This window comes from Xenopus tropicalis, chromosome 4 (assembly GCF_000004195.4).
Source record: "Xenopus tropicalis strain Nigerian chromosome 4, UCB_Xtro_10.0, whole genome shotgun sequence".
Classification (NCBI taxonomy): Eukaryota; Metazoa; Chordata; class Amphibia; order Anura; family Pipidae; genus Xenopus; species Xenopus tropicalis.
The window spans coordinates 115,927,793-115,944,471 of record NC_030680.2 but is presented as its reverse complement, the minus strand read 5'-3'; the positions used below and the strand labels follow the sequence as shown (position 1 = coordinate 115,944,471).

Sequence of the window (16,679 nt, the reverse complement as noted above, 5' to 3'; positions counted from 1 at the left end):
CAACAATCTAAAACTAACTATTCAGACTGAAATTGTAGGATAAAGCCTTTAAATTACAAATTGGAGGATGTTCTGAACATGAAATCGTTGGCTGACAACAATCGTATGAAAGTGACTTCCATTGTAGGTCTTCCAAGGATATCATCAGATACACAATACATGTGCCGATTTTTTCATTAGCTGATCAAAATTTTCTAACCTGGCTGATCAACTAAACAACCAATCACCATAGTCATCACTATGGGGGCATTTACTAACATTCACAATTCTTTTTTTCACAATTCATGTATTTTTGCACTAAAACTCAAACTTTTGTTAAAAAACACACATTTTTCATGATTTATTAAGCATCAAAACCATGAAAACCTCTAATATATACTGTTGCCTTGTAAAAGCTGTCGAGTTCATGTAGAAGTCAATGGGAGTTGTCCTAGGTAAATTGTAACAATCTTTCTTTAATTTATACTTTTAGAGGTTTTCATGTTTTTTTTTTTTTTGGTTGGAAGTCCACAAACATTTGTGGAAAAACTTAAAAACCATGAAAAATGTGTTGTTTTTGTGTTCTTTTTATTATTGTTCCACATTTTAAAGGAGAAGGAAAGGCAAAGTCACTTGGGGGTTCCAAAATGTTAGGCACCCCCAAGTGACTTCAATCACCTACCTTTTACCCCGGGCTGGTGCCCCTGTTAGGAGAGAACAGCACCAGCCTGGGGTAGCTGCCAGCGCTTCCTTGTTCCTGTCTCGCCGCGCGCGCATGCGCAGTAGAGTGAAGAGCTGAGCTTTAACAGAGAAGTCGGCTTTTCACTCTACTGTGCATGCGATTGTCCGGGACATTCGGCAGCAGCATGAGTAGGAAGGAGGAAGCGCTCTCGACAGGTACCCCGGGCTGGTGCTGTTTTCTCCTAACAGGGGCACCAGGTACAAGGTAGGCGATTTAAGTCACTTGGGGGTGCCTAACATTTTGGCACCCCCAAGTGACTTTGCCTTTCCTTCTCCTTTAATATGCTTTTTCAATTCAGATTGTTTGATAAATGACTAGGCATTCGTGGTTTTAGTGGAATGAGTTCTGGTTTCAAAAACCACGAAAATAAGAATGGGCCTCTAAAAGTAGGCATGGGGATTTCCCACTTATATGCCTGCTTAACATTCTGTCTTTGTAGTACAGTCCTGTGCACTAGTAAGTCTGTAATCTTACCCTTTGGTAGTAACATATAATAGTAGTGATTTGCACCCTATAGTTCCTGGTGTAAGAATGAGGCCCCATTTTCCTATTCTATTGTTCAGGGCAAGCAAGCAACAGGTGCCACATGCAGTAGAACTGCAGAGGGCCTAGTCATTTCTGGGGCCAGAATTCAAATACTTAATACTGCAGTGGTCCCCAACCAGTGGCTCATGAGCAATATGTTGCTCACCAACCCCTTGGATGTTGCTCCCAATGGCCTCAAAGCAGGTAGTTATTTTTGAATTCCTGACCTGGAGGCAAATTTTGGGTGCAAAAAAACCAGGTGTACTGCCAAAGCCTCATTTAGGCTGCAAGTCCACATAGGAGCTACCAATTAGCCCTTATTTGGCACCCTCATGGACATTTTTTAATGCTTGTATTGTTTCCCAACTCTTTTTACATTTGAGTGTGGCTCAAGGGTAAAAAAAAGGTTGGGGATCCCTGTAATACATTATGTTATAGCACATTGGGCCCCAAATTTTACACTTCTATGGGGTCCCAGTAAAATGGGGGTTCTAATCATCCAGGGTTGCCAACTTTTCTGGAAAAAAATACTGGCCTCCCTACGTTTTTGACTTTTTTTTAACTATTAACTTTGACATCAAGCATTGCTGTTGCTGGCCAGGTAGCAACCCTGCCTAGGATAGAGGTGAGGGCCCTGGCCAATAAAGGGAAGCTTGGTCCCCTTTGTCAGGTATTATATAAATCAAGATGATCCATCATTCAGCCCACCAGCATTGTGTGAGTATGAGAATCTTATGAGTAAGATATAAGTATCTTATGAGTAAGCATGTTACCCAGAGAAACTGAGAAAAGTACATGGATAGATTGTAGCAAATCGTGCTACTTCATTTATTTCTGACACAAATGATGTTGTGTTAACGTATTGCTGGGAAGTTAGGAGGTGCAATTGTACACCTGGAGGTTCGACATGCCTAATGTCCCCGAAAATGCCATCTCTGCCCAACCCTATACTGAGCCGCTTTGGTGTGGCCGGGCATTGCTGAACGTACAGCACCGCGCACCGGGACCCCATGGCTGGAGATTGCATTACAGCGAGTCATACGGACCCATTTAGCCAAACTACGTTTAAACTCGCTTTATCTGGTAAATCCATTGCGCGGACAGCTGCCCCAGACCAGAGATGGAGACTACGTGGCTCTTATTAAACCCCCGTTATCGCGGCCTCTCCCCTGCACGGATTGTGTGTTCCAAGTTGTGAATGTCTGTGGAACTTATGGCACTGGGAGTCGCGGTGTAACAGCCGCAGGTGGACTAATCGCAACATATACCATGATTCACAGATTTACATCCAGTAAGTTCCCTGCAGTCGATGCTCTATGGTACACACGAATTGGCTTCCTTGCTAACCATACGTGACTCCCCCTTTACCCCAGCTAATGGTTGGGACGAATATTGAGCTGACAAAGGCCTATTAGGCTTTGTTTGCCCTGTTTGGCACGATGGCTTACATTCTCGTCTTTTACTTATTAGTCAAACTTGTTCGCCGACAGAAAATGACCAAACTGATGGGGGAGGGTGAGGAAGAAGGAAACATTCCCCCTTTGCCCGCTCACTTGCCTTTAAGGAAAAAAAAAACCTACATGACGCAACGAGACGGTGGAAGCAAAGCCAGCCAATAGCAGGGCACTTCCACTCTGTACCGCCCACCCGCTGCTTCTGAATCGTTCAATTTCATTGTGCGCGGTAACCAATGGAAAGGCGTCTTTAGGAGCTCCGCCCGTCAATCAGTGCACCTCCCCTTTGAGGTGAACCGCCCCCTCTAGAAGCTTTGCGTCGTTTCCGGCTGCTGCTACTGAAGCTTCCCTCGGCCGAGTGAAGAAACAACAGCCGCCATTTTGTTTGTGTGTGAGGGACGGAGCCCCGGCCGGAGTCCAGCACAAACCGCAGGGCTACCGGAGGAGAAGGAAGGCTGGATACAAAGACAAGCCTTCCCGTGAATCATCTCTGGAAACAGATACACCTTGGGGCCGGTGTCTCCGTGTCTTCTTTCTAAACCAGTCTAGGGCTACTGCGACCCCTCAGCTCCCCCGAGAGACAAGGCGGTAACACCGGCTACTGTGGGACGAGGATTTCCGGTTAAGCTAGGCCTCACGGCATCAAGCGGCGGCTTCACCTGTGTTACCCCGATCTACCTTGAGCCGAGTGTTCCGAGCAGGAGACCCTCCCTCCTGAGAGACTGCGGGAGAGGCCGCGGGGGAAGGGATTCAAGCAATTATAGTGAGACAGGCCGCGGGATCTTGCAGTGGGCCCGGGCCGGTACTTCAGGGCTCGCCTACCCCCAAAGCGTTCCCAAAGGGGGCGGGGATGCGGCCTTTGAGCGGCTGAGTTTAAAGCCGTGACACCGGCACATACAGTCGCAGCGATGCCGCCCTCTGAGCAAGGCAAGAGCCCGAGGAAGTGCTGCTGAGCCGCCTGGAACGCTATTCCCTAGTCACTCTCAGCACCTTTACTCGCAGCTTTGACTTCTCTCGTTTCAGCCCATTTAAGACACAGGGCCTCCTTAGTGGTGGGAAGCTGCTCCCTGGGCTATTCCTCCAATTTCACCCATCGCCCCCCACTATTGGGGGTAGGGGGACGACGATGGGTCAGAAGAGGCCCAGATATTTGGCCGAAGTTGGCGTCCTGAATGTTGTGGACAGTTTTTGTGTGAGAGAGGAGAACGTAAGCACCTGAAGCAGCGAGGAAGGAGATCGCCTACCTACATTGGGTGTCTAGTGAGTGCATTGGTAGGGGCAGGGAGGGCTCACCTCCTGGCACCCCTGGCCTTTTAGTGACTGCACGCAGAATAGTGAGGGTTGGATCGGCTAACTGAATCACTACAATTGGCAACAATGGCTGAAAATTTAGTGGATCCTGGGCCCCCTTCGGCCAAGAAGCCCAAGATGTCTTCTCCTTCCCTGTCTTCCAGTGATGTTCCAGGTCAGTTCTTGTGATCTAATGTCCACATACCCATGAGGTTCTACTCACCCTTCACCCAGGGCATGTTGCACACCTCTATACACTACATTTAAGCTGTTTCTATGCATGCCAGCCTTTAAAACTAACCATAGCATCAGGGATGGCCAATCTGTGGCCTTCTTCCTGTTGCAGTACAGTTTTTAGGATCATATGGTAACATTTTTAGTTCACTTTTTGCCGTAGTTTGCCATAGGCCTCACTAGTCATTTTGACTTTGTTCGTTTGTTATGTGTATCTCGATTTTACAGCAACTCTCTTAGCTTTACATTGACTTGGTGTCATATTGTATCTGTATAATAAATTTTATGCTGCCTGTTTCTTTTTCTCCAACCTTTTGTATGTTGTCTCATTTTACAGTTCAACAAAGTATCACTTTGGCTGCCTTTTCTTGTGCATTTGAGCTATGGTTTTTTTGTTGCTTCTGAAGTTGCAGGGCTCTTTTATAATTAGAAAAAGCCACTTTCCTTTGCTTAAATATGGCAGAACATTGACTTTACACCCAGATTAAAAATTAAGTATCATGTTTTGAAAACTGTCAATTTACAGCTCAGTGACAGACACCCCTTAAATATCTCCCATGGCTTTTATTCAAATCTGCTTCATTTTAAAGGGAGAGAGTAAAGGGTATTAGTATGGTTTCATTACCTATATGGGGATTCTAGTGAATGCTATAGTGAACTCAAGTGTTAGGACACATCACACCAGAACAAGTTCAGTTTCAAAGGTTGCAACTTTTACAGCACAAATTCTCTTTGCAAACTTCTTTTGTACTATACTTGTAAATCAGACACCCCTGGATTTTTTTTTCTTTTTTGCTGGGGTTCTGTCCTGTAAAAAAAATGGTTGTGATTTATTTGATTTGTAGTTTGCTGCACTTACATTTTTAATAGCTTTTTATTCATTTATTTTTTGTCCCAAACAAATGCACCTAATCGCAGATAAGGTAACTGGCATATAGGTGATGGTATAAAAAATAGCAGTGGACTTTTTTTTTTAATTCAGAAGTTTGCTTTTTAAAACATTCCCTTTACATTACACTACTACTCTATCTTTGTAAATTATACTGTTTATGTAAAACAAGCACAGCTTGTTTTGAAACAGCCTTCTGGCAGAATTGTTCGGTCCCAGTGTACATCTGAGATTGAAAAGGAGCAATAATTCACAGCGTACCTTTTTTTTTTTACCTTGTACCAGAAATATATATTTTCTGGCTATGACTAAGGGAAACTTTCCTGGTACCCATGTTATAAAGTTACATAGACTTCACTTTGCTCAGCAATATCATAAGAGTATACTACATAGCCAGAAGTATCTGGACACTCCTAAAATTGTAAGTTAGAGCACTCACTACAGTCCCTAGAAGAAATGTCAGTGTAATAACTGTTCATCAGGAGCAGCTGCACAAAAGTCCAACATCGCTGTTACTATCCCAAGATCTTGCTGGAATGGCTTTAAGGCTGCTGCCATTGGAATCAGCAGACTCAGATCAGTGCTAACCCATGCTGTGGAGTGATGTATTGTGCTTCACCATCTGGACAGTCGAGTGTGGGTTTACTTGAATGTGTAATAATGAGAGTAAAGTTTGGTGGAGAAGGGAAATGGCTTTGGCTATGGTTCTTAGTTACAGGGAAGGCAAAACTGAAGGCTACAGGGTACAATGATGATTTTGACAATTGCATACGTCCTGATGCTATTCCCAAAACAAAATTAGTTTGCTGTTATGGGAGTGGAAGAAACGGACTGGTGTGCAGACTGGACTCTACATGCTTTTGATTCTATAGTGCATTTTGTATTAACTTGTCCTGTTGAATCATAGTGTAAACATAAACTTTTCATTAGGACTGTAAGATCATTTTGTCTGGGGAGGTACACAGGGGGCTACACATTATACAATGGTTTGGTTTTACTATATTAATTAATTGCTCTAAGTTGCATTTTAAAATACAATGTGTCTTTAGGTATGGTGTAAATGGGCCAAAAAAAGAGTATAAGACTATAGAAAGGGCAAATATTGTAGGAAAACTAGTCATGCATTTTATGTGTAATGGCTATACATTTTGAATTCTCAATACAGTAGTAAAATACTTGCCAGTTACATATTCCCCAGGTTCAAGGGATGGCTGATAAAACAGCCAGATGAAAACTGAATTTTGCTACGTTTTGACAGTTGGCACTAAAGGACAAAGTGATATTATATGTTTTACATAGTGTACATTAGGTTTAAAAAGACAAATGTCCATTAAGTTCAACCTTTTATGCCTATATATAACCTACCTAACTGCAATGCTTCCAATTTCAATTTTTTATTTACAGATAATTGAAGTCATAGAAAATGTTTAGTGTACATTGGAAAATAGCTTAAAATGATGCTTCCTTTCAACCACCAAGATATTTTGAAAGGAGTTACTGGATAAATGAAAAAACATAATGTATGGGTTGTAGCAAACATTGCAGTTTGAAACAAAGTCTTAAGTTATGTTATATTTAACACATTGTCTTTAAATATCACAGGTCTGCTATTAGACTGGCAGATATTTTGTTGTTCATGGCTACAATATTATGTACAGATTTTGGTTTGGTCACTTAGTCAGGTATTCCTGAATGTGCTCTTTTTTTACTGGTTAGATACATTTTCAGTGTGCAGTGATTTTTGCTTGTAAATATTCTTGTGTACACTTAAAAGCTATCATTCATTTTTCAGTGCAAAAGTGGTTTAAAACATCACTTATAACAAAATATGGATTTGCACATAATCTCTAGGAAAGGCTGTCTCCCAAAGAATCCATTATAATCAAATAATTTTAATTTTTAAAAATGATTCCCTTTTTCTCTGTAATAATAAAACAGTACTTTGTACTTGATCCCAACTAGAATATAATTAATCCTCGTTGGAGGCAAAACAATCCAAATTACAGAAAGATCCCTTATCCAGAAAACCCCAGGTCTCAAGCATTCTGGATTATAGATCCCATACCTGTGTATGCAAAGGAATTATATCCCTTTTCTCATTTACTAAAACGCCCAATATTCTTGCATCATGGGAATATTTGAAAAGAGAACTGTTTTGGAGCAGGTTTCTTACTTTGCAGTGATCAGATTTTCTTGGGGCATCTATTCCTGCAAGTTGATTATAATCAACTGTATCTGCTTCCTACTGGAATACCTTAAAACTGTGGCTCCCAGATTATGGGAATAAGTATCACTGTTTAATATTGCATTTATTTTACATCCCCTTTTTTTAATTGATCTTTAATGTAGTGGTCAGATTAATATGTGGAGTGCTTCTTTTTAGACTTGGCTAAAAGCAGAAAAATAACACAGCTCAAATAACTTATTGGCTCAGATTTGATATCCACTATGCTGAGAGAATACTGTAGAGTTGTCTGTTTTGCATAGTGTACGCGTTGTGTGGTTTTCAAAGAGCACTGGCCTTCTAACTAGTATACAAAATTAGCAATAATTTGCATGTGGCAAAATATATCTAATATTTCCAGATAAATGCATACTGCATCTATATTTAGGTTAGTTACAATACCATTTTGGTAATTATACAGACAATATGTCTGGGGGTGGTAACATAGATATACAAATGCAGCGTGATGCTAATTTTTATAAATCCTTGACAAAAGATGAGCAATAAGTGAATATGTTCTTCCTAATATGACTTCCCTGAATAATAATGCAGGTTTAGTTTCCAAAAAAATGTATAATAAATTGTATTTAGTGTAACAAAATCTGTTCATTTCAGTAAGTTTGCATCCTGGGCATAGCAAATGTTTTAGTATGTCATAGAATGGCCAATTCTAAGCAACTTTTCAACTGGTTTGAACTTCTTTATTTTTTTTTTTATAGTTTTTAAATTTTGTCATTCTCTGCCTCTTTCCAACTTTCTGTTCTGTGAGGCTACAGTTTTATTATTGTTACTTTTTATTTATTTACTTTCTGTTTAGGCCCTCTCCCATAAATATTTCAGTTTCTCATTTAATCTACCCCCTCGTTGCTAAGGTAAGTTGGACCCTAGCAACCAGATAACTGCTGAAATTCTAAACTGGTGAGCTGCTGGACAAATAGTTAAATGATAATTAAAATCGCAAATAAGAAAAAATGAAAACCAATTAGATTGTGTCAGAATATTACTCTCTACATCATACTAAAAGTTAACTCAATAGGTGAACAAAATCTTTAAGCATCTTCGGTTTTTCTGTCTTTGAGAGTCAAACATGAACACATGAAAACTTTCTTTTCATGTTCATCTCCCGATGTCTTTTAGTCCACAGAAAACAGTGTAATTAGGTTATTAAAAAATATTCTAAAGATTGCCTTACATGCAAAAGTGGCAAATAGTAACGGGTAACTATGGTATGTTATTCTGTGCTGCATGAGCAATTGCCTTCTGATACAAATGTTTAATTCATCTTGGGCCGGTACATGGAGTAGCTGGGTACACTCTCCAAACTATTGGCCCACAGGCTGAATGGACAGAGAGCTTACAAGGGGCCATACAAGGTATGGCTGCCTTTCTAGTGTTCTGATTATTCGTGCAAGGACCACAACTGATAGGCTAACATGCTGCATCTGTAATTAATATTTTCTAAACAGTTCTACAGTGCTGCGGAATATTTTGGTTCTTTATAAATGTGAAAAAAAATTATCGCCATTCATAATCGCTTTTTTTCTGTTCAGTCCCCACTTGACTGTCCAACCTTTAGCCAGGGCGCCTGCTTAACTTGTGCAATGAGTGCAGATACAGGAAAATATCATTGGGTCATTCATATTTTCAGGAATATCCAATTATTCACCCCAGCTCTCACTAACTCTTCACTAGGCATTGAGGTGTATCTAGAATAGCAAATGGCCTTTCACCCCAGTTTTCACCCTAATTGGTTTTCAGGCTGAGCCGCCATGCATAAACCTTGCTGAAAGCCTAACCACCAGAATGAACAAACAAGCTTCCCTTGCAAAGTTTTGCTGATTCTCTTGAGTAGTATTATGTTTTTCCCATTTTAATTCCAGTAGCATTAACTGATAATTTTTATTTTTTCTTGTTAGATTTTGGGTCTCTGTTCGACTTGGAACAGGATTTACCGGATGAGTTGATTAACTCAAGTGAGTTTGGTCTGACTAATGGTGGAGATCTCAGTCAGCTACACAACAGCATGAATATGGTGCCTGATGCAGCTGCCAAGCATAAGCAGCTTTCTGAGCTCTTGCGTGGTGGAACCACCTCAAACATGAGCATGGGCCTTGGGCAACAAACATCACAAAACAGCCCAGGAATAAACCTACTGAACAGCATGGTCAAAAGTCCCATGAACCAAGGAGGACTTACATCGCCAAACATGGGTATGGGAGGCAGTGGAAACACTGGACCAACAGCTCAGCAGATAAATCCCACGTCAGCAGCAGGAATGATACCTGGTGTGAATAGCCCTGTAAACCAGCATGGCATGGGCATCAACGCAGGAATGATGACAGCTGGAAATGGACAAAGTATGATTCAGGGTCAAATGATGAATGGGTCTGTTGGATCTGGTAGAGGTCGTCCTAACATGCAGTACCCCAACCCTAACATGGGCAATACAGGCAACATTCTTGCCGAAACACTTCAAGGTGGACCTCAAATTGGAGGACAGCCTGGTATGAGAGGTCCACAGCCAACAGCCATGAACAAGGTGAGAGACCTTTTTTGGGGATATTTTCTTTTCATCTTAATGAATATATAAGAAAATGGGTATTTCCTATATTTATTAACATGTAGGACAGGTAATGACAAAAGTAAGAGAACTCCACAAAACTAACTTATCTGCTGTATTTAAAATTGCTTTTGTTGCCAGGGTGTATGTGCCCTGTCAAAAATTTGTCATTCTTTGTAGGAGACATAAGTGTTTTTTTTTTTATTTGAATTTTTTTCATTGTGCAAAAAAAAAAAAATAAATAAATAAAAAACAATTTTTGCTGTAAGCATGGCTATTTGCAAATACGGTCACAAATACATTTAAAACCTTTTAATTGTGTTTAAATGTATATCTAAAAGTTGTTTATAATTTCATATTCATTATGCAAGAAAATTTTAAAAGGGATGACGTTTATATATGCACCTGTTATAACTGACTTTTCAGTTACTGTTCATTATACCTTTTAAATGTGCTTTAAGTTCTTGGTCACTGATAATGTGGATAGTAAGATCTGTAGCAGTTTATAAAACACTGGCCTTATTTTATGAATGTGTTGGTCGACTTTTTAAAGTGAAACTTGAAAGACAGCAATTTTGGCAGTAGTAGTTTGATACATTTCCATCAGGGTTTGGGAGAGTGCTTTATAGTTCAGTGAAAAGATAAAAAGATTAGCAAATGTAAAACATTGTTAAAAATAGTGTTATATAGTGTTTAAGTTTGTTACATCCACATATTCTACCTCTCAGTGTTTCAAAGTTTTTACATTTTGGTTCAGGCAAATTATTCATCATACATATACAGAAAAAATGATACCACCCAGCTGAATACAAATATCCATTTAAAGATAATACAGTTTTGCCATTTCTTAGTGCTGCGTAAATCATTCTTACCTCTTTTTGTTTGAACAGCTTGAGATGTTATTTATATATTATTATTTATATATTATTAATATCTTGTGTTATATACTTGTAGAGATTCTTGATCACTTTCTTCCATAAGTTCAAATGTTGTGGTTTCTTACGGTGATACAGAGCTATAAACAGACTTGCTTATATTGGGGCATAATTTGTATTCTTCCCTAAGGGTAACATCAGATAAGTGATATTACTGATTTGATTTGTTAGTACAAACAACTTGCATCAATTAGAGAAATGTAGTTTTTGTAAATACACACTCCATGCTATGAATTGCTGACACATTTTAGCATGATTTTAGCATGAGCCTGCAGTTTGCAGTGCACCATTGAAAAACTGTGTGACTGAGTTGTTTGCAGTAGGTGGAGGAATATGGTAGAAATCTGGCTAAGAAAGTGCCAGATAGTAGTTTAGGGAATAGTACATGAGTTTGGCTAAGCATTCCATGCTCATGGTGGCCACACACAGGCCAATAAAAATGTGGAATTTTTCCAAAACTTGCTCTTCCAAACCAAGTTGGCATCTCAATGGCTTTTGTATGTGGCCCTTAGGAGTCCTTTCTGATTGATATTGACATAGCATTGTCAAGATAGTTATTGGGCATGTTAATGCTGATTTGTTGGTGCGGTCTTTGTCTGATAGGTCTTCATAGGCCCACTACATCTCAATGGTTGGTCCACTGGCAAATGATCAGATTGATCCATTTTCTGGGTTGCCTGAGATCAGCTCATTTGGCCTCCCAATTGAGTTAATCTGAAAGTGCCCACAGCTTATTAGCTCATATCATGCCAGGGATCACCAGGTTGGACAAGTGTGGAAGATCTGTTGTAGAAGGCCTAAATTATGTGGGCCTCTCTCTAGTGGTGCCTGCACAAGGGATGTGTTGTTGGCCCTAGGCCAACAGTCTGATTGCTCGTTTGGCCTATTGTCGATGAGCAGAGCTTTTGGTAAGACTGTTAGTCTTGATGAGTGCCACACCATTTTGGAATCTTTAAGTATTAGTAGTAGTATCCACTAATACTAATAGTAATCTATTAGTATTAATGGCTTGATTTAAATTTTGCATTACAATATGCACTTGTGCACAATAACAAATAAGTGTACAATGGTGTGTGATTTAGGTGCTGGTGGCATCTGGCTGTAGCAGCTTAACTACAATGTTTTTGACTGGACTATGAGGCTTAGTAGTGTAGCCTACATGCCACGTGTATGGTAGCATGGGGACACGGTATCCTATACACTACACCAGGCAGCTCCAAAAACACTACTTTGGCAACTGACTTGACGCTTGCCCTTCTGGCTGCAACATATTTGTATCATGCAGGATTCCACTGTGACTACAGAGACTTTTCTTTGTGAACTAAGATACTATTTGACCAGAAGTCTGAGAGGGACATCTATGTAATTACTATGGTTTCTATAAACCTAGGCAGTATGTAGCCATGTTTCAGGTCAGAGCTGTTCTGACTGTAGTGAGAGGATTATTCTAGGGTAATGGGATGTTGTTCCTACTGAGTTGATGGGATGTTTCTCCATTTATTTGGGAAGACTTTCCCATTTTAATGTCCTAACTTGCTAGAGATAAATAGGTACAGTGGAGCAGTTTTTACTGTTGTGTGAAAGCTTCATTGTGTCCTAAACCTGTCATATGCAAGGCAATGCTGCTTGGAGTGTGCCGGGGAGGGGCAGGCTGAATTTTAAGAGTTGGGGGTGGGTAAGACTTGCACTTACATGGGGGAGGGAGCCATGTTACCTTTTGTTCCCTTTTCTGGACTGGTGCTTTGCCATCTGCTCTCTTTACTTGGGTCCTGATTTCTTAATAGGCTGTGGCCTTCTTCCTTAAGATGTGTATATTAAATGCATCCATGCACCATAGTTTTTTTCCGGTAAAAACTACATACAGAAAGCACTACATTTAAATATAACAAAATATGGGCAATAAAATAGAGTAATTTTAAACCCAGAACAATTTGTGCAATTAAAAAACCCCACAAAAAGGCAGGATGCTAGCAATATCTTACAGGTGTCTGTATATTAACAATTTAGATGTCTGTTTAGGGATCCAGCAAAGTCCTAGTACTTCTGCAGCATTTGAATTTGCTTGGCTGCCTTATTGCAGCCATACAATCTTTTCTGATGTTTTTCCACATATGTTGTGCAGGCTTCTTGATAGGTAATGCAAAGAAGTGTTTTGATTTGTGTTCTGTATTCATATGAATTCATATTTTGAGGCAGATTTAGAATTTATATTGTATCTTATTTATTTTATGGAAGTTTTGTCCTTACGCAGCAGAGCATGAACATACCTAAGCATTGTACAATGATGCCTGTACCTTTCCCAACTACAGTATCCACTTTATCAGTGATTAGTTATTTTAGTTATGCATGCTAATTTTGTTTACCTTAATGCAGATTTACTTTGCTTTTTATATGTTTTCATATATGTGGATACCTAGTGTGTGTGTGATTCCCCCCCCCCACACATCCTAAGAAATCAGAAGTATCTGCTTTTGAACAAGTTAAAACTGTGTAGTCAAAACAACAAAAAGGGAAGGGGTACCTCGACCCTAACCATATCACACTGTGTAAAACCTGATGCACATAAAAAAATCTTAATAATAATGGTTTCACTCAAAAGCGGAGAGATTCCCGATTTCTCAAAAGGGACAGGTATTACTGGAGCATATATTCCAGAACAGGTTCTGTTATCCAGAATGCTTGGGACCTGGGGTTTTCCAGATAAGGGATCTTTCCATATATTGGGTCTCCATACTTTGTCTACTAAAGATAATATAAACATTAATTAAACATCTGTATTTTGAGCAAGCAAAAATCATATTGATGATATATCTGTGAATTAACTATGTTGGTTCAAGATAAAAACACCATAACCTTACACATCACTAATACCAAAGGGGGCCCTACCATGCAAGTTAAATAGCACTCCATTGGCCATATGTAGGCAGATTCTAATATTTGTCATGGTGGGCTAGTAAGTGGATCTTTGGCTGAATTTGCTTTAAATTCAGCCACATGCAGATTACTATTTTGAATGTAATTACAATGTAAATTCTTTGCTTCAAGCAGTATCGAAACAAGTGCTGTTGGCTTTCCTATGAAAAATATATTTCTAACATGTTGTTCTGTTAAAATGCGCTTACCGGTTAGGAATCTGTAATGTTGAAAGGAAGCCGCTGTCAATGAGAGGTGCTTTATACAGGCTACCTAGCTACAAAGTTCATACATATAATAAACATGTATAACATTTTTGCACACAAATATTTAATTAAAAATTTTATGAATGTACATTTTAGAAAATCTTTATATAGATATAGTAAAGCACGATTACAGTTATTCTGTTAAATGTATTAAGCATTTTGGAGATGGTTAAAGTTCTTCATTATATGCACTTTTTTGTTCCAGATGGGTCTAATGAACAATCCTAATCCTTATGGGACACCTTATGGACAAAATGTTGTTCCCCAGATGGGGGGCGCAGTTATGGGATCACAAATCCAGAACAAGGCAGCATTACAGAATAGCCTGTCTCAGTTTCCAATGGACAAGAAACCTGGAGTTGGCATGCCAAATATGGTGAGGATAGAGGTTGCATATTGCTGTCTTGGTTGTGCTTTTAAATGTAAAGCCAAATGCCAAGAAAATAATTAGCCAATGAAATGCAAAACCTTACGTTATGGGATTTTGCACCTAAGGACACCTGTAAAAGATCTGTTCCCCAAGAGATCTCAATTAAGACCCTATCTTACTTCCTGTGTATAATATTGTGTCAAGAGGAGCCCATACTATTCCTGGGTGCTAATAAAGTATAAGTAGAAGAATACAACAAAGAGCATTCAGCATGTCTTTTGGAAATAATAACAGACATAGATTTTCTCTTGAAAGTGGTGACGAAACATTGACCATGCTATACTTTGTATTCTTCTTTCTCTCTAGAACTTCCTTGAAACCTCCTTTTTGTGAATATTTTGATTTCTAATTACCCTTAAGCTTGATTTTTTTTTAGCATCACAGAGCACACTAAACATTTTTTAGCCAAATTAAGGCTTTATTCCTCTTTTAAATTGTAACGATTTGCTAATATGCACCTCCAATGTGTTTGCATCTGTTTAGCAACAGGCTTCTCTTATTGAAGTTATTTGTATATGTATTTAGTAAGATAGTTACATAATTAGCAAGTCTGCCACTGTGGCTTTGCTTTGTGCTAAGATTATTTTCTGTCTCTTTATAGGCCGAGGCTGTATATTGGCACCTTGCACAGCTGGCCTCTAAGTAATAAATGTAATTGTTTCTTTTGAGTATAGGAGTAGGTCCACAAGACCAATGCATACTTATCCTTTAAGCCACTGGCTCATCCTAAAGGCAGTATGTCTTTGTACTCTTAATTTCAGAATAGAACATGATAGTGCTGGTATATTATTTCTACTGCTTTATAGAAAAATGTACTTTGAATACCTGAAAAGATTGGTTATTTGCAAAATGCTATGTGTGGAAGAACACATCTTAAATTGTCAATTCTTTTTTTTCCCTTAGAATCAGCAGACATCCACCCAAGTTCAGCAAACTGGAATGGTTACTGCAGCTCCGCCGAGTATGGGAGCAGGTGCCCCTCAGGGCATTGGCTCAGGGGCCCCAACAGCAGATCCAGAGAAAAGGAAGTTGATCCAGCAACAACTGGTTCTTCTTCTGCATGCTCACAAATGTCAGCGACGAGAACAGGCCAATGGAGAGGTACGGCAATGTAATTTACCACATTGCCGAACAATGAAGAATGTCCTAAATCACATGACACACTGCCAAGCGGGCAAATCATGCCAAGGTGAGTGGGTGTGGCATCACATCCAAAAGATTTTTCTCTTAAAATTACAATTCATGCCTTTTACATGGTTTCCTTTTATTAACATTTGTTATAATTCTTATTTTCAGTTGCACATTGTGCCTCCTCACGACAAATAATTTCTCACTGGAAAAATTGCACACGACATGATTGTCCTGTCTGTCTGCCTCTGAAGAATGCAGGCGACAAACGTAATCAAAGTAAGTGTGAATTAAGATAGTAATACGGTTTTATCCCCCCCCCCCCCTTGCTTAAATAGTATTTGTTTAGAGGTCACTAATAACAATTTCTCTCTACAGCTTTGCTGGGTGGTCCACCAGTGACGCTGGGAGCTCCCGGTGCTGTCGGCACAGTTGGCCAGCAACCTGCTCCTTCAATTAATGCCACTAGCCAAATTGACCCAAGCTCAATAGAGAGAGCATATGCAGCTCTTGGTCTTCCGTACCAGGGTAATCAAATGCAGACACAAACACAAGCTCAAGTTAAAGGCCAGCAGTCGGGACAGTCACCACAGGGAATGCGTTCTCTCAACACAATGAGTAAGAATGCATTTTATATTTTCAAATTGACAGTTGTTTTCCAACATGTATTAAACTTAATTAAAACTGGACAAGCAGGGTAAGTTTCTTGTTTCTTCCTTATTGCAGATTCAAGCACAATGGGAGTCAATGGAGGAGTAGGTGTACAAGCTTCCAGTTTGCTTCCTGACTCCATGTTGCATTCAGGAATGAACGCTCAGAGGTATTTCAATCTGTTATTATGGGTAGAGCTAAACAATGGGACATACTGCCCCTTTACTATAACATGAATTTAATGATTAGGGCTTGTGCTGAACATACTTGGGGTTGTGTACCGGTAATCGATTTACCTAGCAAGAATCAAACATGGAGTTTAGCTTAAGAAATAACAAAAAAATAGTTTTTCATAATTAAAACAATATGCAAAAAAAAAAACTGGCAATGAGGATGCATATGAATGGTGAGTAATCTCTGTGCTGTATTGCATGGCAGAAGCCCTATTGTATCACTCTT

General features: G+C 39.5%; 1 protein-coding gene across 4 annotated transcripts in view; it reads left to right on the top strand.

The window, feature by feature from the left end:
* Positions 1 to 2,931: 2,931 nt before the first annotated feature.
* ep300 (E1A binding protein p300) overlaps positions 2,932 to 16,679 on the top strand; it is a 34,796-nt gene continuing 21,048 nt past the window's right edge. For 3 of the 4 annotated variants that reach the window (XM_002934725.5, XM_004913800.4, XM_004913798.4), the window contains exons 1-7: positions 2,932 to 4,165; positions 9,254 to 9,876; positions 14,217 to 14,387; positions 15,345 to 15,630; positions 15,738 to 15,848; positions 15,948 to 16,187; positions 16,296 to 16,389. In XM_002934725.5, the coding sequence (XP_002934771.3) occupies positions 4,078 to 4,165; positions 9,254 to 9,876; positions 14,217 to 14,387; positions 15,345 to 15,630; positions 15,738 to 15,848; positions 15,948 to 16,187; positions 16,296 to 16,389 (1,613 nt within the window). In that variant the 5' untranslated portion in view covers positions 2,932 to 4,077. The remainder of the gene's footprint in view (positions 4,166 to 9,253; positions 9,877 to 14,216; positions 14,388 to 15,344; positions 15,631 to 15,737; positions 15,849 to 15,947; positions 16,188 to 16,295; positions 16,390 to 16,679) is intronic. The other variant, XM_004913799.4, reaches the window with a different exon arrangement.